Below are 27429 nucleotides of genomic sequence, written 5' to 3'. Positions count from 1 at the left end.
GAATTTTCTTCTTTTATAAGTTTTTTTACATAACAGTACAGTTTATTTTGAAGTGTTATACATACACAGAATAAGCATACCTTGTTCCAGTTAGGATCCCATTATTGTGGTTGTACATGATGTGGATTTACATTGGTTGTGTATTCATATATGAGGATAGGAAAGATATGTTTGATTCATTCTACTGTCTTATTACCACGTCCCCTCCCTTTCCTTCATTCCCCTTTGTCTAGTCTAATGAACTTCTAATCTTACCCTCCCTTGCTGTGGGTTTGCATCTAAATATTAGAGAGAACATTTTGCCTTTCGTTTTTTGGGACTGGCTTATTTCAGTTAGCATGGTATTCTTCGGTACCATCCATTTACCAGCATATGCCATTTTCGTTCTTCTTTATGTCTGAATAATATTCCATTGTGTTTATATACCACATTTTCTTTATCCATTCGTCGTAGGGCACCTAGGTTGGTTCCATAGCTTGAGTGTTGTGAATTGAGCTGTTATAAACATTGATATGACTGTGTCACTGTAGTATGCTGACTTTAAGTCCTTTGGGTGTGTAACTCCTAGGAGTGGGATAACTGGATCAAATGGTGGTTCCATTCCAAGTTTTGTAAGGAATCTCCATACTGCTTTCCAGAGTGTTTGCACCAATTTGCAGTCCCACCAGCAATGTATAAGTGTGCCTCCCCCGCCCCCGATTCTTGCCAACACTTACTGTTGCTTGTATTCTTGATAATTGACATTCTGACTGGGATGAGATGGAATCTCAGTGAAGTTTTGATTTGCATTTCTCTGATTGCAAGAGATATTGAACATTTTTTCATGTATTTGCTGATTCATTGTATTTCTTCTATGAAGTGCCTGTTAAGTTCCTTTGCCCATTTATTGATTGGGTTGTTTTTTTGGTGGTGTTTTTGAGTTCTTTGTATATCCTGGAGATTAGTGCTTTGTTTGAGGTGCTGGTAAAGATTTTCTCCCATTCTGTAGGCTCTCTATTCATGTTCTTGATTGTTTCTTTTGCTGTGAAGAAGCTTTTTAGTTTGATACCATCCCTTTTATTGATTCTTGATTTTATTTCTTGCTCTTCCATATGTAGTAGAATTAAATTGATCTGCACAAAACTCAACTCAAAGTGGATCAAGGACTAAATTTAGAATTTTCTAATCTCATAGCTGAGTTTTGAAATAAGGACCACATTGGTGTGCTTTGGTCTCTTTTGTGCTCCATCATCTCCTTTTTTTATTCCGAGTGCCTCCAAGAAAAAAGTCAAGGCTGGCATGGGTGTCATTCTACTTCCTGTCTTTTAGAGGTCGTAGAGAACTACTTATTATCTAATTTCTGAAAGTGGTAATTTCCTGGTTTTTGTCCACTTTTGTATTTGTTTATTAGCCGGAGTGCTAATTGGGTCCTACTTACTACTCCCTCATGCCCAGCAGCAGAGGTGAAATGATTAAAGCTTGGTGTCGGTGCTTTGTTTTCCTATCATTTCCCTTTCCTTGATACTCTTTCATTTCAGATTTTTCTTCTTTCTCACTTTGGAGTAGCATTTCTTTTTGAATGATTCAGCTTGCTGCTGAGTCTGAGAAACTAAAACTCTTAACATTAAATGGGGTCATTTGCATGGGGTTGCAGAATATTGTCTACATTTGTCTTTGATACAGAAAATTAAAATATTAAATCTTGGTAAGATTAATTTCTTCATAGGATCTTCTAAAGGTTTTCATTGTGAGAAGTAAGCCCTCTTAAAAGGACTTCTCATAGTCTCAAGGTTCAAATGATCTGGTTACCTTTGACCCCCTTGACAGCTGGTTTATTTGATCTCCATCTCTTGGAAGGAAGTGGAATACAAACATGTTTTTTGTTCTGTAATAACCTGAGATTCTCCTACGTTTTATCTTAGAATTACATTTATTATGAATAATTTGAAATATTTCAGTTGTTACCAGGTGTGGTAGTGCACGCCTGTAATCCTGGTGGTTTGGGGGCCTGAGGCAGGAGGATTGCAAGTTCAAGACCAGCCTCAGCAATTTAGCAAGACCCTAAGCAACTTAGTGAGACCCTATCTCAAAATAAAAAAATAAAAAGGGACTAGGGATATAGCTCAGTGGTAAAGCACCCCTATGTTCAGTCCCTGGTACTCTGCTCCCCAGAAAAGAAATATTTGTTGTTATTCAGTGTAACTTTACTTTTATTCTCTTTTTAAGTTTATATGATTACGGGGAAAAATGGGTAGAAAACAGATATTTTTTTTGTACTGAAGGGGAACAAATTACATGTCTTTATAAGACTGTTATCAAACCTGTTTCAGTACTTTGCATCTCCTGTTTTTTCATTTAGTTCTGTTTACTGGCCCTTATTACTCTTTCTCTTCATAATGAGGACGTAATAAATATTCAGTTGGTTTCTCTTTTGCATTTAATATTTTAATAATTTTTTCAGTGTTGTAGTTTGAAATCCTGGAAGAATCAATAACTGAAGCAATGTTATTGATGTTTTCTTTCCATTAAAGGGGAAATTTAGTAATTGCTATTTGCTTCTTTTTCCCCTGATACTTGAATTTTCTGAACTCCCTTATCTCCTGTATCAATGATTATATTAACATTTACTTCACAGTTTTACCTGATACCCTTCTTATATACTAGTTGTTTTAGGTTTTTATGTATTTATATCCCTAACTAGATTTTAAGTTATTTGCTATTAAGTGTCTTGTTTTACTTTTTCTGTATGCAGTCCTTAAGTGCTTGTTTTATTTAAATATTTTTAACCTTAATTTCCACCACCTTTTTTTTTACTGTTCTTTCTGTTCATTTACTTTCAACTTTCCTTTCAAGTAGATCCATTCATAATTGACCTTCTTATAGCTTTATAATATTCAGAGTTGAAATGGATCATTAAATACAGACAATATAGAATCAGATCTTTGCAGTATTAAAATCAAAATATTTATTGAAAATTCTTCATTTGTAATATTAGTGATTGTTAAAGATCATGTTTTCTGTTTGTTGTTCTTTTTGGGTAGTGCTAGGAATGCAACCCGGAACTGTCATACATGCTAGGCAAGTGTTCGAATACTGATCCACACCCCTAGCCCAAAGGTCATGTTTTCAGAAAACACGGACTACTTATTGGGAGCATTTCATAATTACTAAAAAGTAGGATGCGAAACTATTTGTGTATACTATATATATAGTATGAAAATTGTTTTATAAAATGACTGTTTAAGAAGAAAAATATATCAAAATGTTTTCACTTTTTAACAAAAGATCATGTGTTTTGTCTTGAGAAAACTCTTACAGAAATGTCATTTAAGAAATAAAAGCAAATTGATTTTTATTTTGAAGTTAGATTTAATGTAATAGCATATCAAACAGTAGTTCACAATTCTGATTGTCCAGTATAATCAGAATCTCTTAAATATAGGGTGTGGTTATTGGTATTTTTAGTAAAGCTCCCATGTGATTATTTTGTGCATCAAGGTTGAGAGCCATTGCAGAATCTGGCACACAGAGCATCTAACTTATTTTACATGTGGTCAAGTGTGCACACACATTTTTATCCTTGTTTTTGATCATTTTCTTGGAAAGTTGAGGGTAAGGTACTCTGTGCTTTTGGTGCGGATTTCTGCCTTAATCTAGAAGACTTGTCAGAAATTGTTGAGCTAATGTATCTGCTCATGAAAAAAGTTCTGAGTAGTTAACCTACAGATTTTTTACATTCGGCATTGGAGTGAAGTGAAAGACATACATATTTAAGATGGACAGAGGTTTAGGCACATGCTAGAAATATTCTCCCTCATATCCAGTGAAAGTCTATTGTGTTTCGGGCCTTAATCCATGACCTGTGGAAACAGCTGTGGGATAGCAATGCTGGATCACTAAGGATCGAAACTTGTATACTTCGCTTCTAGATGACAGAGATTCTGGTTTGTTTCAGGAAAGTAAATGGGCAGAGAGAAATGGCAAATTGATAATAAGTTGGATAATGCAAGGAAAAAGAAATTCTCTTATATGGTTTTTTAGTTAACAGACTTAAGACAACAAGAAATTAGTTTTTTGAGTTATACTCACCCTTTGCAGTCATGCCAGTACCAGAACTGGAGGTGGAGATTAGTTAGGGTTTTGGATCATGATAGTTCGTTATAGCAGGGTTCTATATCAGTAGAATTGATAGAAATCTGTATTTGAAAGTTCCCTGGAAAGAAGTTTGCAGACTGATGATTTTCCTTGCTGACGTTATGAGAAGTGACCTGAATTTTCAATTCATATGTCATATTTTTTGGTAAGAAGAAGAAACTTTATACAGCTTCATTTTTAAATGGCAGCCAGTTCATTTTAGATGGTGCCATTGAAATATATCACATTTTAATTTTTTTTTCTGTTGTCATCTTCATTTTGACACTTAGAAGTCTTAAAGAAACGTTTAGTGATATTCTAGTTAAAATGTCAGTCCCAATTTCTTTTCTAAATCTTGGCTATTATAGAGTTGGCAAAGTATTTTAGATTTGAAATATGTTAATAAAATTTTAGTTATGAGTTAAGGTATTTTCTCCAACAGAAATAGCTAGCTTTGGCTAGAATGCAGTGCCAAGGAAGTAGCTCCTTTATTTTGTTATAATGGAAGCTTATTGGATTAGAAAAAGTATGAAATGAGCTCAAAGAGCCTTCATTGTAGTGGGGCTTTCATTATAATGGCCAGATTTATATGGTTGATTCTCATTATTATAAGTTTAATAAATTATTGCCTGAAGGAAAACTTGAAAATTAAAGTTGATATGATATAGGTTGAAACTGAATAAATCAAAATTTTATACTGATGGTAATAAGTCAGGATTTGTCTTAGGAAAACCCCTTACAAACCTGAATTATATTATTGAACAATTCCAAAAGTTAACCAAAATTCCTTCTCTTTATTTCCTTTTCTTCATTTCTTAAACTGATTCTGTGACTGCTGCTCAGTCATTGGCTTGAAATGTCACAAATGTCTCTCCAGCTACCATTACTGCTAGGAAAGGAGGCACAGGTTATGGAAAAACTTGAGGTGCTGAGTACACAATTTAGGGATTTGTTCCTCGAACTTGAATGTGTTGATTGGTTCCTGCTTCTGAGTTGTTGATGGCATGCCAAGCCTGTGTAAACCACTTTTCCAAGGCTGGGCTGGCAAGTATACTTACCTTGACAGAAGAGGCAAGCTTATTTTTAGGTCCTGATCCAAGTGTTACACAGGTTGCCCATTTACCGCTAAATGCTCATTCATAACTGGTAGTGCTTAAATCTGGATTGGCAGTCTTCCTATAAGTACTTTAACAAGGGTTTTTTATTTTTTGAATTACAAAAAATCTGAGATAAGACAACTATATGTGTACTATATGTGTAAGTGTGGTTTTATTTAAATCTCAGGGAGCAAAACGAACTTCTGTGTCAGTTGAGGGTTTCTTGAGTGGGAGAAAAACATGAGCATAACTCCTATGGCCAAAATGTACATATTTTCACAAGTTTTCTATCAGTTAAGGTGATGGGCCTCATTTATGAGGCCTCTTCGTACTCTCTTGAACCTTAATCTTCAGCCATGCAGCTATTCCATCCAAAATAATTTTCTTCCCATATCCCCTAAAGAAGAGCAACTCTCAAATTAATCTGGAAATGTTTGCTTCCTCATTTGAAGATTTTCTGCTTTCAAACTTTTTCCGATTCTAAATAAGATAGATAATAACCAATATAAACTATCAAACACTAAGTAAATACTGCAGTGTTAATGAGGCAAAATTTGCAATTTAAGTCCACAAAATTACATTTCTCATCCTTCTGTATTTCTTTAACAAGGCAAAACTCCTTACCAGCTATTATTTCTTGTTGTGCAAAATACCTTTTTTGTGAGTGTATGCCTCTTTTTGTAAATAATTGTAATTGTGGATGTCCCTTAAAATATGAAATGAATGTAATTCAGTAAAGTTTGGTGGACAATTTTCATTAAGCCCCATTTTATTTTGGACATTAATCATGTGGGAAGTAATTTGTAGAGCCCCTTAGTTTGGAAAATATGGGAATTAGTGTCAAAAAGGAAAGGATGCAGTTCAGTGAGCAGTGCTTGCTTGCTCTGGAGATCCAGAAAGTGTGGGGTCTGTTTCTATCAGTTCTGACACACTGAAACAAACTTAACGAGAAACAGCAGAGGAATGGGGGTTTGCCATTAATTGGTTAAATCAGGTATTGAAATTTTATTAAATCTCAGAAATATCATGTAGCCCCTTGGTGATACAGTTAACATGGTTGCTGGTCTTTGCTTAAGGGAAAGCTTAATAAAGATGAAAATTAGTTTAAACGTTTTCCTTAAACTTCTGCAAAGACTGAGCTGTAGATCTGATTTTGTATAATTTATTGCTTATGAAAATGGAACTTGAGAAATATAGGAATTATGAACTATTCTGAGAATATTGAAAAGATTTCTAACTAGTCGAGCTTAATCTTTAAAGAGTTATAAATTTAAGTATGAGAATTATATTGTTTTGAAAGAAATTGATAGTCTGTTTCAAAAGTTCACTGAATAACTTAATAATTTTAACTAGTACTAGTACTAATTAAGTCTTATATTTTAAGGAACCCAGTGACAATGGACCTCTTTTTACTGAATTGAAATTCTACCAGCGAGCTGCTAAACCAGAGCAAAGTAAGAAATAACAATACACATGTTAATAGTTTAAAAATGACCATTACCTTTTTTTGTTTTGCATAATCCAAGACTAGAGCATCACATCTTATGACCCTTTGTTATTTTTGTTTTATAAATAAGTTTCATTTAGATGAGATTTGTATGAAATGATTCTGATTTCTTTTTTTTTTTTTTTTTTTTTTTTTTACTTTTTATTGTAAACAAATGGGACACATGTTGTTTCTCTGTTTGTACATGGTGTAAAGGCATACCATTTGTGTAATCATAAATTTATGTAGTGATTCTGATTTCTTAATAGGTTCATTATTTTTCTGTTCATATGTAGAATAAAGATGATTTAGGGGATATTGTTAAAAATTTAGCAGTAATTTTATTTTGTGAGTTAGACTCAAGAATCTCCAAATCTTTTTGAGTATTTTTTCTAAATTCTGGAGAACATAACCTGGGGGTTTGCATAATTGATGAGGTAGAACAGAGTGTCTGAGTCAAGAGCAGAGCTTCTTCCAGCTGCTCTGCTTCCTTCTATCTTAACACCTCCCCTCTAAGAATCTAAACCTTAGGATGAAAGAAAAGCTACTGTCTTTCCTAGATTTGCGTTTGCTGGTTGAGGAAAGGATCTAATGGCGGAGGGAAGAAAACCCAAACTTAACATGTCCTGTGGAAGCAAGTAAACATAGCCAGAGTTGAAATGCAGCCGAAGTACAGTGGTTTTGCTTGTTTTAAAAGGCTTTTTGCAGGTTTTTCACTTTAAAAGCAATATTGAAGGCAGGATAACAGTTTTGTAGACTAATAAAAATGCTTTATACTTTTTGTTTAGTGGTTATATTGTAGTTTTCACTCCTGTTTTATGAATAAAGGTTAAATCTTGTGCAAGTACATCCTACTTTTTAGTGATTTATAAAAAAAGAATTATTATTTGTGTATAGGGGTTGCAATTACAAGCATTTGTTTTAACTTACAGTTCAGAAATGGGTTCGTACCCATAAACTGAAGTACCTTGGTGTTCCTAAGTATTGGGGATCTGGCCTACATGATAAAAATGGAAAAAGGTAAAAACTGCATGGTTTGTTTTTCTTTTCCCTCTTTTGAGCATTCCTAGCCAGTTGGTTTAGTCAAGAATTATTTACTGAGCTCCAAATAACGTCAGTAGGTAAGAGTGTGTCAGTGAATAAGAAGAATAAGCTGTTATCTCTAACCTTCTGCTTTACATAGCAGTAGATTGCTGCCCTTTAGAATGGGTGTGCCTCTCTAATTCGATGACTTCTATGGAGCAATATCAACTGACTGAATCCTAGCTGACAATAAGAACAAAGCCCAGAAGGCCCTACATTTCCCCCCCTTTGAAACAAACAGATGCACACCCTGATGTCCTTTAGGTAAAAGAGAGCCCTTAGGATCCCATTTTGTATTTCACGTTGGATATATTATCTGCCCATGGAAAGTTATTCTTTATGAGGGCTTCAGTCTAGTTGACTAGAGAAAACAAAATGTGGGAAACATTTAAAGAATAGTTAAGTGCTAAATTGTGTGACTTTGACTCTTAAGATATTTTAGGAATTGAGAGAATAGAATGTTGTTGGCATAGTTGAATCAGAGAAAACCCGTAAGACTTTGATGCATAATTGGTGCCTTTTAAATATTCGAATGAATGAATGGAACTGGAGTATATTGGTTAGAATGCTCTTAGTTACAAGGAAAGGAAAACTTTTGACTCAGCCATCTTAATTACCTAGGACCCAGGTATCTTGTCTTCCTTTTTTGCCCTCACCTTGGCTTTAATCCTCCGTTGTATAGCCTCAGGGTGGATGCCTCACTTCTAGACACAGACTAATGGCAGAAAATGATACCATCATCTCCTGAGTTTCCCTTTCCTAGCAAGGAAACCTTCCCTGGAATCCTGTGGCAGAATTCCTCTTACATTTTCTTCTCAGACTTTTATTAGTGCTTACTCTTACACTAGTCACTGAAAGGGGCAAAGTGGTCACAGTGATTGACTTGGGCATCACCTGGTCATGTGGAGGAGGGTGGAATGCCCGAACCAGATTGGTGCTGTTAGTAAAGATAGAGCAGGGGCAGTTGTTGGCAACCATCCATCTCTGGGGAGTGTGGGGATCCCTGACATCACGTGTAAAATTTTGTTGTGTATGGTTTTGATGGAAAAAGTTTGCCTTGAGCTGATCAGAGCCTAAGAGAGATGGTGCGTCGAAGGCTGGTACCCGGGAAAGAACTTCAGAGGTGCCAGAGTCTGGGGACTGGAACCAGACGCGCTCCTGCCTGTGTTAGCTCACTGCTCACAAGTGGGAGACACCTTACCTCAGTCTGTTTCTTTTATAAACTGAGTACATGGCTCATGCTAGAATCATGTATGAGGTATTGATTTACTAATTAAGTTGAAGCTCTTAAAAATAACTGTTGCAGGTTTATCAAGAGTTAAAAAAAAAAAAAAAAGTAACCACTACCCCTGCCAGAAATTCTTACTTTTCCCTATAGCTCATTTGAATTAATACATATACAGTACTTAGAACAGTGTTAGGATTGTAAAAATGTTAGCTGCTATCATTGTGAAACCATTTATACTGATCTGTATTTTCCCATTACTTGAATTGTCATATCCAGCTCCCCAGAAGAATATACATCAGAGGTTTTACTTTAGAGGAGTTGTTCAGAAATAACCTTCATTTTACTACTCTGATAGAACTGTCTTTCCAGAATCATGCTTCAGTTGATATTTATAATTTAGAAATGATGAGATTAGGGATTGGAGTAGTGAGAGGGTGATCTGTGTGTAAAAACAAAGACCTATTTAATATGATTTATTAATAGATCCTATTTGCATCAAGCAATTCAGTCTGTCAGCAGAGGTTGTATTTTTGTTACGCATATGTTATTATAATAATTACACATATCCTTATTTGTAAAAGCAAACATGTACATGTGTCCTGGTCTCATCTCTCAACTTTTCAAACCATGTTATACAAAAGAAACCAGAAAGTCAAAAAATTCACTGCTCCCTCTTTATCATTTCAGGATACCAGTAAATCTTGCAGGAATGAATACCTGTTGCCACTGATTGTATGACTTTGGACATTTGACTTGACTCCATATGTTATTTTGTTTATTAAAAGATATATAGACAAGAAGATCTCTGATTCTTTTCCAGTTCAAAAATGGATAGAATCCTGATTTTTTTAAAAAAAATTTAGTGTATTGTCTTTTAATATTAGATAGCTCTTTCTTCCCTTTTAAACTCATGTTGTATTTTTAATATAGAAGTGTACAGCATTTAAGTGGATTTTTGTTTTCTAGTGCTGTTTATTTCATACTGTGGTTACAATGGTCAACTGCTAGAGAACAAATGGGATGATCAGAGTACCCGCCTCATGGATGGGGCCAGGCCAAAGTGCTCAAAGTAGTGCTGCCCTAGTCCAGGCATCCAGCATGCGCTGGTTGTGGGGAGGAGGATGATTTGTGATTCTATCCTTTTGGAAGATATCTGGATACTTTTTGAGTGTGGTCTTGGTTTTTATTGATTTTTTTTTTTTTCTTCTTCTGAATGATTTAACTAGACAAATCAGAATTTGGAGAGCTGTTGAAGATAGGAGCAAAAGCTGAACAGTGTTAGTGCAAAGCAGTAATTTTTTTCAGTACATACTGAATCTTAAATTTTGAAAGCTACAACAGACCTTAGAACGGGTGAGCCTTCAGTACTTCATTTTACCGCCATAGAAATTGTGGCCCAAGGAAGTAATGCTGCTTGGCCAAGGTGATATGACTGATTTCTTGCAAAACTGAAAATCTTCACATTTTCCTGGATGTTTCTTCTTGCCTAAATCTCAGCCACTGAGTTTTTAATATATCATCCATTTAAACCATTTAAACAATTTTATTTTTCTGTTGTAGCATCTCTTGAAGATCATGATACAGATTATTTATGCTCCTTAAAAATAGAGAAACATATTCAAAGGAAGGAAGCTAATATCTGGGAACATAAATTAATATTAACTATGAAAATAAGTGCTCTAATTATTTTGCTTTATTTTTGCTGTAAAGATAGCAAAGATGAATCTGTTAGATTCTCCTTGTGGGCATTATCTTAAATTGAATATTGTCTTTCATAACTAGCTGAGACCAAGAAGAGAGAGCAGGTAAAAGGCAAGATAGGAAAGCACTCTGACTTCTTGAGATTTCTGGTTTGGAGAAATATTTCAAATATTTGTACATATTTCTTGGTTTCATTTTTAGAATACCATCTTACCAAACATTTCCTTGGAAAAATTACTTTGCAAAGTAAGGTTTTCCTGAGTTGTATATTTTCTCATTGGTGTTTCTTGTTTGACTTCAGTTACAGGTTTATGATAATGGACCGCTTTGGGAGTGACCTTCAGAAAATATATGAAGCAAATGCCAAAAGATTTTCTCGGAAAACGGTCTTGCAGCTAAGCTTAAGAATTGTATGTGAGCTACGTTCTTCTGTTTTTAAAAAAATTTTTTTAATACAGCAAAGGCTAGTGTGTGTTGAAGTTTGGTCCTCTGCTGGTTATGTTAGGTACTGCATTAATTTATTTTGTGTGCTGTTTTCTTAGCTGGATATTCTGGAATATATTCACGAGCATGAGTATGTACATGGAGACATTAAGGCTTCAAATCTTCTTCTGAGCTACAAGAATCCTGACCAGGTAGCTTTGGAACTTTAGTTTCTGCTATTTAAAATGTATTATTTGAAAACAAATATGGTTGCTTTGAACTCCTGAACCCATGCAGAAGTTTTACTTTTTGAAGTAGAAAAGGTAATAATAATATTTCTTCTTGACACTTTTATCTAGTTAACATTCTACATTTTTGATGCAATTTGTTGGCACTTGATCAAGTTGGCTATTTTGCCCTAAATAATATTCAGAAGAAGTACTTGTGATACAAAATGAATTTCAAATAGCTGTTTGGGGGTGGAAGCTTAAAATTATATAGTACACCAATGAATTATGTTTGCCTGTCTGCTTTGTCACTTTTTTTATTTCCTTTGTTCAAGAAATCCATCAAATATAAGTGTTCTGTTACTTGGAAAATTTGGTCTTTAACATGTTGATTATTCAAATCAATTGGTTTACAGAAATATCTGAGCTGTCTAAATTTGTATACCCTTAGTGTTTGGAATTCAAATGTGCATTTTTTAGTTTATTACATTCTCTTTGTGATATTTTACTGTTTAAGGAAAGAAGAAAAGCTAATGTTATTACACCTTTTTTGGGGGATCAGTTTAGTTGGAGTAGAGAAATCTATAGTTTTCTTGTAGCTTCCATAATTTTGATAAAAGTGAGGTTTAGTTGACACTCGTAGTTGGGCCACTGTACTTAATATGTGCTCTTACTTCTTGATTTTATATAAAAAAGGAAGATTTAAACATTCTAAATGTGTTGGGTACTTGGATTGTTGTGATCATTTGTTAGTATTTTATGTCATTCTTTTTTCTTTCAAATCTAGCTTTAATTCCCTCTTGGTTCGTTTTGCTTTTCATGTGGCTCTTCTTTTTTCCATTATCTTGTATGTTTGCTTCCCTCCACTCCCACGTCATTGGTAGTGGCATAAGGGATCTATATGGTTGTAACAGAAGAAAGTTGCTATAGTATGACTCGCTAATCTTAAAAGCAATCACGGATTAATCCAGCTCTTTCTAGCCATCTCACTTAAGATGCTTTTCTCTTAAAAACAAAACACAGCTAAGAACCTGAGCAGTAAGAGTCCCCTTAATTGAAGTAGTGTGGACTTGTATAATATAATAAAAATGCAACTTACATTAGTATGCACTTGGCTAAAGCATGCTGCTTTTGTTTATATGGAAATACTTTGCAGCTCTGTTATCTTTCAGGCATATGCTTTGGGTGGGATTACTTTTCCAGTATTAGATCCATCTTTGTGTTTTTACTTCAGTTTCCTGTTGTGCCTGCATGCATACATTTATAATAGTTACCCAGAATTAGAGATGTAATATGTGACTGTAGAATAGAAGAAAGCCAAATGTGTAGTCTTGTGTGCTACTTAGATCTACATATCTGCCTCCCAATATGTGTGTATATAGTATTCAGATTTAGCTTAAATTATGAAGACTTGACTGTAATATATAGTATTTAAGGGTAGATAAGGGCCTCATCTAAAAGTTCTTACAATCATTATAATGATCCTTGAAATATTTTTATGAAGTAAATTTATATTTGATTATTTTATACATGAAATAATAGGAGTAGGAGACAACTTGTATCTGTCAGCTCTGTTAGCAGTCTTATGCTCTGTGTATTTTTCTTTGTAGGAAGTGTTAGTTGTATTGCCACATGTATCAATGATTGACTTTGCCCAATTTTGTTTTAGCTTCTATAAGATAAAGTTTTGTAAGAGTTGGTCAAATTGAGGAGACAAGATTGGTTGCCAGTTTAGCACATACTTTAAAAAGTATCCAAAGTTAAGCAATAATCTAGACTATGGCGACATATCATTTAACATTTTTATTAAAAAAAAAAAAAAAAAGTCTTGTACTGGGGGTGTAGCTCAGTGGCAGAGTATTTGCCTTGCATGCACAAAGCCCTGGGTTTGATACCCAGAACTGCAAATAGTAAGTAAAAAAGGTTTTTTTGAAAGACTTCAGAATTGAATATTTGCTATTGTGTACCTTTTGGTTCTAACCTGTTTGTGGTGCTGTAAGGTTTGTTCTTGTAGGTAAATCCACCCTTAAATAAAGTATTTTATTTCTATGCTGCAAAGTTGTAGAGTTATAATGATTTGGGCTTTAATATGTCTTGGTACTTGGAAATTTATAGGTTTACTTGGTAGATTATGGCCTTGCTTATCGGTACTGCCCAGAAGGTGTTCACAAAGAATACAAAGAGGACCCCAAAAGATGTCACGATGGCACTATTGAGTTCACCAGCATTGATGCACACAATGGCGTGGGTATGTCCTTGGCACTTGAATGAGAATTTTTAACAGAATTCCTACATGAGCTTTAATTATGCATAAATAAATAAACAGGGAAATAAGAATTAAAGAGTCAAAATGGAGCGGCCATGACTCGCTAATCTTAAAAGGAAAAGAGGGCAGAGGTTAGACTCCTACAATTATATAATAAAACCCTTGTGTGTTTTCTTCCCCCTCATTGTCCTATCCTTCCAAGATGACCGAGAATATTGTGGCAAGGCGGTTCATTCTATTGCAGTGAGGATTTCATTTTGGTTTTATATAGCTTTAATTGAAATGCTGTTCCCCCCCCCCCCGAAAGTTTCTTATTCAGCTACAACATTAGAATGGGTAGCTTTTATTTTGTCACCTATTTAAAAGCTTATTTCTTCTGCAGTCATTTCTTCTAACACTGGAGGATCTCAAACACTAGTTCTTTGAACTTCTTATTATAATAATGTTATAACATTTTTAGTATTTTCAGGTTTTCCAAAGACAATAGTAAATGTGTCATGGTTTTATAATGTATTTCCTACACTAGTAGACTTAGTTTGAAATCCTAGGGTTTATCAATAATACTTGTTTTACTTTATTGCATAATACATATACACACATACATATATATATATACACACACAAACATATTCAAAGTCATATTTTAGAAATTATTTTATTATGCTTAATTATCTTCTTTTGTATTTGTAGCCCCATCAAGACGTGGTGATTTGGAAATACTTGGTTATTGCATGATCCAGTGGCTTAGTGGCCATCTTCCCTGGGAGGATAATTTGAAAGATCCTAACTATGTTAGGGATTCCAAAATTAGGTAAAGAACAAATTGAGGTGGTTTTTTTGTTGTTGTTTTTTTTTTTGTTTTTGTTTTTGTTTTTTTTTTGTTTTTTTTGTTTTTTGTTTTTTTGGTGGGAACATGATAGAGCAAATGTTTTTGATCAGAATTTCTCAATAGGAATTGTAGTTTTAAATGATACCAATCTGGAAGTAAGAAAGTGCTTATTGAACAGGAAGGTTTCTTGGACTGCAGTTTATTTTAGAAGAATGCCTGCGAGAGTACTTAGGATGTGATACAATGCTGCTTAATGTGCTAGTTACTATTAACGGTATTCTGTGACATCAAGCTTCAAACAATGACTCATTCTTTAATTTTTAACAGATACAGAGAAAATATTTCAGGTTTGATGGAGAAATGTTTTCCTGAGAAAAACAAGCCAGGTAGGAAAAGACTTCTTAAATGTTCATAGGGGTTCTTCTGGAGAGAAGGTGTGGTGTCAGTAAACTGCCTTCTTTTGGAAGCATCTAGGTGTTTTAAGTTTGGTCGTTGTATTCAGCCTGCTCTCCTCCAAAAGCACTTCCCTTTTCGGAGGTGAGCTGCAAGTGAGTATTTGCGCTCCATTGAATTATTCAGTGCTTTGAGGAAAAGAAACAAATTTCACTCACTCCTTCAGCTAGTATTCATTGAGGCTTTGTGGTGTGGTAGGGACTGTTCTAGGCACTGGGATATGCATCATTGAGTAAAATATAACAAAAACCCTGCCCCTGTGAAGCTCACTTTCTAGTTGGGAGTGATACATAGTAAACAAATGAGTGCATTTTACCATATCAAATGTCAGTACTGGGGAGCAACAAGAAGACAGGGAATAGGCCTGGGATATAGAGATGTGAGGGAATAAAGTGGGAAGGAGGGTTGAAATTTTGCTTAAAGCGGTCAGGAACAGCCTTACTGAACTGGGGACATGTCAGCAGTTGTCAGAGGGGTGAGGGAGTGAGTTCTGTGGAAGGCTGGGAAGTAGAGTTCTAGACAGAAGGGACCTAGTACTTAGTGGATTTAAGAAATGTGTCCTTTTAGGTTGTTATAAGGGCATTGGCTTTTACTTTGAGCAAGAGTGTAAGGTTTGGAGTAGAATAGTTTTGTTGACTGTCTCATCTTTAAGGGAAATGGCTGGCTTCTGTTGTGACACGCTGCAGGGGACAGGTTCTGAGGCTATGGTAACAATCCAAGTAAGGGAAGTAGCAGTAGAGGAGGGTCAAGTGTGTGCTGGCTTGTACGAGCAGGTTACCCCCCACCCCTTGCTTGCTCTCGCTCTCTCACTATATATATATATATATATATATATATATATAAGTCTTTTCAGGCCTTTGCTCAGTTGTCCTCCTCTTCAGGGAAATATCTATCCTATTTATTTGTGCTATTTAACATTGCCACCTACCACCCACATTCAAGTACAATATGGCTTTCCCAGAATTACCCTTTGTGCCTCCTGCCAGTTACCTCTCCCCACTGGCTTTACTTCTAACACCAAAGATTTGTTTCTGAGATTTATAAAAATGGAGTCATACAATGAGTGAAATAGATAAAAAGTCCCTGCCCTCATGAAATGATCATCTAGTTATGTTAATATCCTTTTTCTTTCACTCGGTGCTTCATTTGTGAAATTTATCCTCATTGTTGCATGTTTAAGAGTAGCTTGTTCATTTTCCTTTCTGTGTTTATATACCATTATTTGTATACCATTATTTATCTATTCCACTATTGGATCGTTTCTTTCAACAGTTACAGATTGCCAATCATACATAAAGGTGTGTCGTCTACCTGTAGTTGACTTTTGTGTATTATATAAGGGATCAAGTTTTTTCTCCACTCTGATGTTGGTATCGAGTTGACCGAGCAGTCTTTTTTGAAAAGACCACTCTTTCCTTCTGGTGCCACTTTGGTATAGATCTATTTCTGAAATCTTTCTCTTCCAGTTGGTTGTTCCTCCCCCACCCCTGCTCTGTTCATGAGCTACACTGTCTCAATTACTGTAGCCTTATCTTAAATCTTGGTATCTGGTGATATCTGTTAAGTTTTCTTGCACTTTTTTTTTTTTTTTTTTAACTTGACTTTGCTATTCTTGGCACTTTGCATTTCTAGTTAATAAATTTTAGAATCACCTTGTCAATTCTACATGTATGTACACCATGCACTAAGCTTGCTGGAGCTTTGGGATTGAATTGACTCTAGACTAATTCGGGAAACAATGACATCTTTGTAGTATTGAGTCTTCCAATTGACTAATATGGGGAATATATCCACTAAATTTGTTCCTACAGTTCTCTCGATTGTGTTTTTAATTTTTTTCTACCAAAAATATTGTTCATCTTTTATTGTATTCATGTTAGGCATTCGATACTTTTGGATGTTATTTTAAGTGGTATGTTTTAACAATTTTATTTTCCAATTGCTTTTTTTATAGATGTACAAATAGCCTTTTTATATATTTATCTTGTATCTGTGACTTTGTTAAATATGCCAATTCTAATAGTTTTTAAAGATTCTGTAGGAGTTGTTTTGCATGTACTATCTATCATATTGTTTGTGACTAAAGACTATTACATTTTTCATTTTGCTCATTATGCCTTCTATTTCTTTTCTCACCTTTACTGTATTGGCTAAAAGCATGTATGATTATTCAGTTATGCTAAATAGAAGTGGTAAAATTAGACATCTTTTCCATTTTTCTCTCTCAGGGAAAGTTTTCAGTATTTTGCTAGACCCAGTGATGTTTGTTTTAGCTGTTTTATCAGATTAAAAAAGTGGAAGTTTGAGATTTTTTTTCTTTCTGGGTCCCAAGTATCTAGCAGAGTACCTGGCACATGTGGACGTTCTCGTATTGGGATTAGTGAATGTGTCTGTGTACCACTGACAGAATGCCACGATGAGTTGATGTGGAGTGGGAAGAAGAGGAGATTCAAGGAAAACAGGTTTTGGCCTCAACCAGGATGGAATTCTCAATAACAGGGAAAACTGCAGGGAGCAGGTTTTAGGGTTAGGTTAGGAGTCTTAATTTGAATTTATTGGGATTTGAGGGGACAATTACATGTCCAGGAGCCAGCAGGTGAGGCAGTGGATATATGGGTCTGCAGGTCAGGGGAAAGGACTGTGTTTGTGGCATTAACCCGGGGAGGAATTTGGATGTTGAACAGTGCTGATGTCACAGGATTTGTTCTTATGGTGAGGTTCTGTCACAGGGTGCAGAAAAATAAGCTTCTCATTTTTCTGTTTTATGGAAAAACTGGCCCTTGCTTCTTGTTTCTTTCTTCAGTTGCTTTTGGTGTGTTTTATTTCTTACTAACATAAAGAATGTTGCTCTCTTTTATAGTAACATTGGTTTCCATGGCCAAAAAATATTGGCTGTGATAGTCATTGTACTTAAAGACATTTTAGTTCCAGAATCTTTATTCTAGGTTCTTTTGTGTTTTTTTATAGCTGTAAAACTACAGTTATTTTATGCATATTTAAATTTTAAGTCTATGTTCTCTTTCATTATTTCTTTCAATTAAAAATGTGTTTTTACATTGTATCTCAAAATGTTTTTTATTTTGCCTGACAATTCCTGAATTGAAAAGCATCATTTTCATTGGACAAGTGATTAACAAATTCATACCTTAACAAGGTGTTGTATGCTTGCATACTGATTTTATTATAATTGTAAATCATTTTCTTAGCAGTAAGAGATAAATATGTCATATTTGTGATTAGAAGTTATGAAATGGTTGTGTTATTCTTTCAGGTGAAATTGCTAAATACATGGAAACTGTGAAATTACTGGACTACACAGAAAAACCTCTCTATCAAAATTTACGAGGTATCCTTTTGCAAGGACTAAAAGCCATAGGAAGTAAGGATGATGGCAAGCTGGATCTCAGTGTTGTGGAGAATGGAGGTTTGAAAGCCAAAACAGTAACAAAGGTGAATTTTATTATTAACTTATCCTTCAGGCTTCTTCTGATTATAATTGCAACGAATACTGATTTTTAGGAAAGTAAAACAGTAGCTCAATGAAGAAAATAACAGATTGCTTGGCAATTAAATGTTTATCACCACTATGCAAAGGCAAACTCTTTTTATGACAACATAACAATATGTAGAGGATTGTAGAAAAATAAATATTTATATACTTCTTATGTCCAATAGCAAGTTATTAAATACCTAAAATGATTTTAACTTGAGATACTGATATCTGGCAGCGGGATTTTGATGGAGCACTAAGTTAATAATTTATGTGTTATTTTCTCTCAAGTCTTCCCTTAGGGTTGATCTTATCTCTCAGTTTTTTCTTATTTACAGGTATGGGCAAAGTGTTTACCATTTGAAAGTTGGCATTTGAAAACTCCTTTTTTATGGGTTTGGTGTGCCTACTACCATTTGAATATTGCTTTGCTCTTTAAAGAAATGTTGAGTATATTTGCATAAAAGGGAAGTACTTTTTGGAAATATGAACAAATAATAACCTGTATCATAGAATTATTATGTAAGCATGTAAAGAGCTCTTGATACCACTTTAAAATTTAGATTTTTATAGGTGTGCATTGTGCTTAATATACTGTTGGTTAGTTTTTGACAATTTATTGATAACCTTTCTTCATTATCTGAAATTATTTAGTAAAATCTATTGACTTTTTTTCATAAGGAAAAGGAAACTACTTTTAGAAGAAAAATATGCTTTCATGTTATTGACTGTTTTTACTTTTGTTAACTCTGTAAATCCTAATAGATCTCCTTGGAACTTTTAGACCCCAAACTATTAGAAAAAAGCTTGAAAATCACATTTCTCACTTTAAAATCAGAAGCAGCCTACTAAAAGGTTTTCCTAAGCCTTTAACTTAAAAAGGAAATAGGGATTTTGAAATTGGATCATGAATCTCATTTTCTTTGGCAAATAGCTGGTCTCTTTTTTGGTAATTTTATTATAGAGTCTATATATACATATACATGTATTTTTTTTTTCTTTCAAAAGTTTATCTTACTTGCATCTACTCCATTTTTGTGGTACACAAATGTGCTGAAAGCCAAATTCTGGATTGAAATGAAGAGGGTAAAGTGGAAGTCTTGAGTGGAATTTTTCTTTAAGTTGTAAACTACTGTTTGCACACGGTTTAAACGTGCAGCATGCATTTATTGATTAGGACAGATTTCTTTGCTTTACTATTTATAGCTCTCTCTATAGTGCTGTTTTCTAAACTGTTGTTGATTGAGAAGTAAAGATCTCTCCTACAGTGAGACTTGTCTAGAGCAACTTCTCCTTCCTTTGCAAATCTATGTGGTTTGAGCCTACATGCTAGAGAAAATTTGTTTTCTGCAGATTGGCTGACTTTACACCTGAATAGGTCAGTCTGCTGCAGAGCCAACATCTGTGACCTTATAATTCTCTTGTGTCCTTGAGTGGTTCACAAGACTGGAAATTTCCTGTTGGATCATCTCCTGCATGTATAAAGCTTCATTGAAGGCAGAAAAAAAATGCATGCCAAATTGAACTATGAGGAGGTCTACTTCATTAGTTTGTTTATTTATTTTTTAAATACCCTTGCTGACACAGGGCTATTTTTTGTAGCAAAAAGAAATTACTAGAGGTTAAGATCAGTTTAGATAAGTTCATGAAACTGCTTGATATCCGTGCAACTGAAGTGAGTGACTAGTTAACTTTTTGTCTTTTCATTTGTAAGGTGAAATACAGTCTGATGATACCAGTTTTTTAAACCTTTTTTTTTTTTTTTTTTTTTTTTTTTGTGGTACTGGGAATCGAACTCAGGGCCTTGTGCTTGCGAGGCAAGCACTCTACCAGCTGAGCTATCTCCCCAACCCCCCTTTAAAAAAAAATACTCTTGCCACAAAACATTTTCTTCTAATAAATTGTAAATGCCCCCATCTAAAACAAATGAAAATCGTGTTCCACTGATGAAAAAATTGGCATTTCCCTAGAAAGGAAAAACTTTCTCCTCTGAGAAACTGTCTCTTTTTTACTAAGGTCTATAATTCAGTTGTCTCTTTTTTTGCTCTGGTTTCCCGGAGACTCAAAACTAAATATGGTGCTTAATATTAGAAACACTATTAATTTTTGTAATTAGTGTATTTGCTCCCTCTTTTCCTTTGTCATACTTCTTGGAAGTAAAAAGTATGTATGCTTTGTGTTTACCAAAAGTCTCTTTTTGAAAGGGGTAAGTTTAACCAAGTCAGTATACATTTCTTCTAGGGTTAGTAGAAAATTTATAAGAATAGATTAATAATGGAATGAAGCAAGGTTTCTGTTGAATTTTGCAACCATGTTCTGCTATAGCAAAATGTATTGGCAAACTAGAGTTAAGTAAGAAATTTGTTCACTTGGGGAAATGTATTCTTCTCAATAGCTAGAGTCTTATTTAAATTAGCCCACTAATTTGGAATGGTATAAGGCTGAAGAAGAAAGATACCAAGTATAAATCTGCCCTTAAAAAGTACAAAGCCAAAGATTTTCATGGTTGATTTAGAACTAAATACTTTTATTAGAATATACATTGCAGTAGTTATTGGATTTAGTGTGCACTCTTAATTCAACATTCAGTAGTCATTATAAATTATCTAAATTATGTACCTGATCTAAGCTAGGTCTCTGGGCCTACCCAGGTCAATAACATGTGCTCCCATCCTTAAAGAATTCCTTCCTTTCCCGTCTGGGCTAAAAATGGCTTAATTTACTGGAAAGAACACAGCAAGTTAAAAGAACACTAATACTTCCATTAGCTGTTTTCTTCTAGGGTTTTGACAAGTTGTTTACACAACTCAAAAGAAAGGGCTGTTGATTGGACTCTCTTGACATTCGTCCCTAGGAATTTTTTGAGTAGATCTAGAGTATGGCCCTGCAGTTTGTATTTTATTTTTTCAGTTTCTGACAGTATATATTATCCCTATGAATGATATACGCATATCTTCTTTCCTTTTCCCTCATTTTACCTCCTAATTTTTAAATTTTGCTTTTTTTCAGTTATATTATGCTAATTGGCCCTTCTCAGTTTCTCTTCAAACTTATCAACCATTATCAACTATATCCCTGCTGGTTCTCAGCCTGGAGCAGGATATAAAGAGCTGAATAAGAGCAATGCCTTCCATTGCAAATCAGTACCTTGCTGTTGTCCATGGTGGACAGCTTCCCTCTCTCTCTGAGGTGATCACATTCATACAGTGTTTATACCACATACCCTGCAGTTTAAGTCAGATTTCTCCAAATATATCCTCTATCAGCTCTTTTGACAGGGTATATTAATGGAGATTAAGCATATTTGAATTGTGAAAAGTTAAATTGTTGATGCATGTCTGTTTTCTGATGGTTTGATTGTGGCTCTATATTTAAGTGGATTCAGTATTTACCAACAGTTATTTTCTATAGATCTAATATTGAGTTATTTTGAACCTCTTATTTAACTGAAATTTATCAAGTACCTTTTTTTCCCTTAAAATTTTATGTGAGATTATTGCATATGCACAGAAAAGTGCACAAGTGAGAGTGAAATGTGAGCTTTACAGAGTGAACATACACATTTAAACATCACCAATATCAAGCTACATATCCTTATCAAAACTAATTTTGCCATTTTAAAATAAATTCATAGTGATATCCTATAGCATGGGTTCTTTTGTCTTTTTATTTAGTTGTATGTTTGAATTTTCTTGCTTTTGCATGTAAGAAAAGTTTGGTTTTTGTGTTAATACTCCATTATGACTGTTACTAAAACTGTACCCTCCTAGTACAGATAGATGTTAGAATTGTATCTGGTTTTGAGCAATTGCAATAATGTTGTTAGGAACATTGTTACGGTTTGAATGTGAGGTATTCCACAAAGCTGTTAATGCAGAATCATTCAGAGGTAAAATCATTAGATCATGAGAACTATAACCTAATCTGTCTGTCCTAGTTGGCTCATGGGGGTTGTGTTCTCAAAGTGTGCATCTTTCCCGCTCACCTGCCTGAGGGCCTCATCCCCCGCTTGCTTTCTGACTCCACCATGAGCTGTGCAGTTTTCTGCCTCACCTTGGGCCCAGAGCAGGTGAGTCAGCCATCTGGACTGAGACATGAGCCAGTAATAAACTTTGCCTTCCCTAAGTTGTTCTTATTGGGTATTTTGGTCACAGTGACACAAAAGCCTACTTAAAACAAACATTATTATGATTTATTTTGGGAAACATGTATATGTATTTCACATTGGGTGTATATGTAGTGGATTACCGAGGCATAGTGGTTTATTTATGTTCAGCTTTAGTGGATCCTGCCAGGCAGTTTTCCAAAGCCACTATCTCAGTTTATACTCCCATCAGCAGTTTTGTGAGGTTCCAGTTGCTCATTGACACAAGCTGTAGCATTATACTTCATTTTACCAATTTTAGTGAGTGTGTACTGATTTTTCTATGGTTTTAAGTTAATCTCATTGAAGAATATTGATTTTCGGGCACTTTTTCTTATGCTCACTGGCCTTTTTTATCCTTTTTTTGGTGAAATGCATTGCAATTCTTTTCCTCTTTAAAATTTTTTCTTGGGGTGGGGAGATAGCTCAGCTGGTAGAGTGCTTGCCTCGCGAGCACAAGGCCCTGAGTTCGATCCCCAGTACCGCAAAAAAAAAAAAAAAATTTCTTTATTTGCCAAAGTCAGGTATGTTGTATGTATGCACTACATGTACAGTACCATCTTTTAGTATGTGGTTTATCTTTTTATTTTTGTAATATGGTACATTTTGATAAATAGAAGTTTTTCATTTTAATGACTTAATCAGTCCTTTTGTTTAGTGCTTTTTGTATTCTACGTAGTGGAAGTCTACCTTAAGATCATGAAGATAATTGTTATCTTCAAGAAATTTTATTCGTCACATTTAGGTCTGTAATTTAACAGAAATTGATTTTTAGCATAGTATGAGTTAATATACATCTCTTCCATCCCCCAGCCTGAACCACTTATCCAAAAGACCATTGCAGTGGGCTCTCAGGTGGCTGTAGGTGTTGCGTTTACTTCTGGATGCCCTCTTCTATACGTGAGCCTGCTTGTTGTGTTTTTGTAGTAGTACTGTTGCTTGTTTGAACTACTGTCTTCATGATTACATCTGCTGGTGTAAGTCCTCTAACTTCGTTGTTCTCCTCTAAGATCGTCTTTGCCATTCTCGGTCCCTTTGCACTTACAGATGAATTTTAGAATCCAATTATGACCATAGATGAATTTGGGAAGAACTGTCATCTTTATAATATTATTTTGGGTGTGTATGTGTGAAAGTGTGTGTGTGTGCTCACACAGAATTGGGGATGGAACCCAGGGGTGTTTTACTGCTAAGCCACAACCTCAGCCCTTTTCATTTTTTGAGACAGGGTCTTGCTGAGTAGCCTAGGCTGGTCTTTAACTTGTGGTCCTCCTGGCATATACTGCCCCATTGCAGTAATGCTCTCTTCTGTAAATGTGGATGACCCACATCTTTATTTAGATGTTCTTTCATTTATAGTTTTCTGTGTTTGTAGGCATCATATGCATTGTCCCATCTCTGTTTTCTTCTAACAGCTTAATTCTTGTTTCTTCTGAGTTTTTGGGATTATTTCAAGCCTTTCCTTCGTGTCATTCCATGTCCACTGTGTTTGCTGTTCTTCCTGTTTCCAACATGTGAGTACTGAGATGATGACTGTTTTTTCCACTCTGCAGTTTCCTGTTATCCCTCTGTTTTCCTTTTTTAATGTCATTTCTTCAGTCTTTAAATATATATTTTTTAGCTTTTGATGCATTTTATAAACTTTTCTTCCTTTTGGAGGGTGGCATTTTCTTTCAGAGTGGACTCTTCAGTAGACGTTTGCATGTTAGAGATACTTCTTTTTGTCCTTTGGTGCTCTGACTTCCTTGGCATGCTTTTTCTCTTGATTTTATTCATATTAAGCAGGCATAGTTTTATCTGGATTTGCCAGGTTATCGTATTTGTTAATCTTTGACTTTCCCATCTTATGAGACTTTTTTTTTTCCCTCTCAGTTTAGATTTGAGGGCTCAGTATTCTTAGCGTGTTTTATTTGCCTAAGGGTTTGTGTTTGAGGAGGATCCTGTTGAGCCGTAGCCAAAATGTTTGGTCCTCCCACCCCTAGTTGCTTCCATTCTCTTCCTAGCTAGAAGAGGCAAAATTTTGAGACATTTTTAGTAATACACAGCAAAAGCCTTTATTGACCATATCTTCTCATGGCTTTAGTTCTCTTTTTCTTTTTATTATCTGATGATTCCCTGATGATTGTTGAAGATGATTAGCCTACAGTTTCAATTATTTTGCCTTCTTTAGCCAGGCTTCTTTCCAGTGAGGGAGGAAGCAGAATCTCAGGTCTTGGCTCTTGGTGGGTCTGTGGGAGTAGGGAGCATCTCCTTATTTCAGGGAGCTTTTCAAAAAGTCTTGTTTTCCAAGCTGGCTGACTTTTGCCTTCTAATTGAGAGTCAGTGGTGGACAATTTGAGAATGGTGTTCACTCACACTGTTTGCCATGCTTCCTGGAAGGCTCTGGCAAACTACCTGCATCACCTTCAAAAAGGTTGTGGTGTGGATCTCTGTCACTTATGCTTGTAGCTGAAATATTTCCGAAATATTTCCGAAATATTTAGTGTTTATTTTGGGCACATTCTTCAGGTTTTAGGTGGGAGGAAGCTGTGAAATCTTATCCCCCAAATGTCCCTACTTATATTTTTATCACATTTTAACTTGTGTGTGAATATTTAGAATTAGAATGTGTATCTTTTTCCCACAAGAGTGAATTCTCTTATCTCCTCACAAACCATCTCTCATTATTAAAGTTGTCTGAGATTTTAGTTCGTTTTTGTTCTTTTGTACACCCTGTATCATTAGTTTAGTTAATGAGTCTGATATTTTTATTACCATCTTTCTTCTTGTCATGTCCCTTCCCTTGGATTCAGTTTTCAAAGTCTATGTTTAGGTAAGGTTTTTAAAAGAACTTTTGAGTGGTAAACTTTTTGAATCCTGTCTGTATTTTGTTCTAGTTGAGTTATTTGGCAGTGTAGAAAGTTCTTAATTTGAAGAAATTACTTTGTGTATTCTAGCATCCAGTTTTGTTGTTTTTGTTTCTTACCGAATTGCTGTTGTTTCTAGTGTTGAAACTCTTTGTTTTCTCTCTGTCTCAACATTCTGCATTTTACCACAGTAAGTGTGTGTTGTATTTTGTTTTTAAAGTTATCTTTCCTGATACCTGGTGAACCCTTCATGTCTAAACGGTTAATACCCGTCTTTAACTCTTAACAAACTTGAACTTGGCATATATTCGTGTGCTTCCTTTTCTTTCATCTCCCTTCTGCTTCCCAGGACCTCCTGCTGGAGGAGCCTGGAAACTCTAGAAGCTAGCTCTTTTCTCCACATCTCTCTTCTACAGATTTTTCTTTTCTATCCTTACCATTGTTCTGGGTAGGTCTGTGGGCTTCCTTTAGCTCACTCATTTCATCCATTGCGTTTTCAGTCATATGTTGTTTTCCTTTGCGGTATCGTAGATCTGTCCTGTGTCCTCAAGCATGCTAGGCAAGCACTCTACCACTGAGCTACATTCCAACTTCCCTTTCAGTCATGTTTTAAGGAAACTGTTATTTTCTTTGCATGTCAGCTTATTGTTCCATTGGTGTAATGGTCTAAGTCTCTTTTGAGAATAGCAATTGTAAACTTTTTATATTGTCTCTTGGCATAGGGATTAGTTCTTCTCTTTGAGTGCAGTATCTTTTTTGATTTTTTGATTTCCCTGAGAGTTTGTCAATCTGTTGTTTGTTCATATTTGTTCATAGTTTTAGTACTGCATTCTTTTGCCCAAATTGGAATGCCTATTAACCTGTAAGTTTAAGGTAGTTTTCATTACAGATGACTGTTGCTAGCCACTTCAGGGGATGAGAGACTTGTGGCCAGGCAGTTTGTGTCCTGTTAGGTCTCCCTGCTTCTCTTGTTTCTTGGTCTAGCCTGGGAGTGCCTTTACAAGAGCCTCAGGTTATTCCAAGGCAGACCTTTGCAAGGCTGTGGCTGTCACCTGGGGTTGCTTATTAGGGCTTTTAACTATCTGGGAGCTTTTAAATATCCCACTTATTACCTGACCTGCACTACCCAGATCAATCAATCAAGATCTAAAGATGGGACCCCGGCCTCAGGAAGTTTTAAAAGTTTCCTGTGTGACATTTCCATTGTGTGGACAAGCACTGCAAATCAAAATCTGAGAGTCTATATTCTACCTCCTATGTAAGCAGTTCTTCTGTAAAGTGCATAGCAGTTGTTGGCCATTTAATAGTGGCACTTATCAGCCTCGTGGACCACTTTTTCTGTGAAAGCGATGATACACACATGCCTGTTTTGATCTTTGTGTATGTAAGTATCTTGCTATAAGAGATACAGAAAGAAATTGGTATCATTCAAATGCATTGAATGTTTACCAGGGGGAATTTATTTTGAAGTAATGAAGGGAATACCTATAAGATGTGCTCAATAAAAGGTGAATCCATGTTTCTTTGATACTATGGCCAGTTCTTAGGAAACGTTAAATGTTTCTGTGCTTTTATTTTTAATAAGGGATGAATTTTAAAGTGTGTGTGTGTGTGTGTGTGTAGATAATGTTTTCTATCTTGCTTGTAAGATTGTTATGAGGATTAGAAGGGAGATGTCCTAAGTGCTTAGAACAACGGCAGACACTGAACAGGTGATTAGTAAATGTTAACTATATTATTACTGTGGTACTGTTATTTCACCCATGATTTAAGTTTTCTCATCTTTCTCGTTTCTTGATGATAAGAAAATAACACATGGAGGGTTTTCATTTGAATCTGTTAACACCATCTTTAGAACTAAGTTTGTATATCTTTAAAGGTCCAGTTTATGAAGTATGTATCAGCCACATATGAATGAAGCCCACCTTACCTTTTGCTTGGTGACCATATGTTTTATATAGATCATTTTAGATAGTAAATGAGTATGAATTGGTAAGATTGATTTTGCAGTGAAAGACAAGATGGTGATTACTGTGAAATAGA

The 27429-nt window shown here is 35.1% G+C and overlaps 1 protein-coding gene across 4 annotated transcripts in view; it reads left to right on the top strand.

The window, feature by feature from the left end:
- Positions 1-27429, top strand: part of VRK1 (VRK serine/threonine kinase 1) — a 79878-nt gene that overhangs the window by 42168 nt on the left and 10281 nt on the right. For all 4 annotated transcript variants that reach the window (XM_079126554.1, XM_079126552.1, XM_079126553.1 and 1 more), the window contains exons 4-11: positions 6595-6664; positions 7629-7716; positions 11010-11118; positions 11251-11343; positions 13474-13606; positions 14315-14435; positions 14781-14839; positions 18178-18356. In XM_079126554.1, the coding sequence (XP_078982680.1) occupies positions 6595-6664; positions 7629-7716; positions 11010-11118; positions 11251-11343; positions 13474-13606; positions 14315-14435; positions 14781-14839; positions 18178-18356 (852 nt within the window). The remainder of the gene's footprint in view (positions 1-6594; positions 6665-7628; positions 7717-11009; positions 11119-11250; positions 11344-13473; positions 13607-14314; positions 14436-14780; positions 14840-18177; positions 18357-27429) is intronic.

The sequence above is a fragment of the Sciurus vulgaris genome (genome assembly GCF_902686455.1).
Source record: "Sciurus vulgaris genome assembly, chromosome: 2".
Taxonomy (NCBI): Eukaryota; Metazoa; Chordata; class Mammalia; order Rodentia; family Sciuridae; genus Sciurus; species Sciurus vulgaris.
Note: the sequence above shows the minus strand (reverse complement) of the source record. Positions and strands in the feature narration are given on the sequence as shown.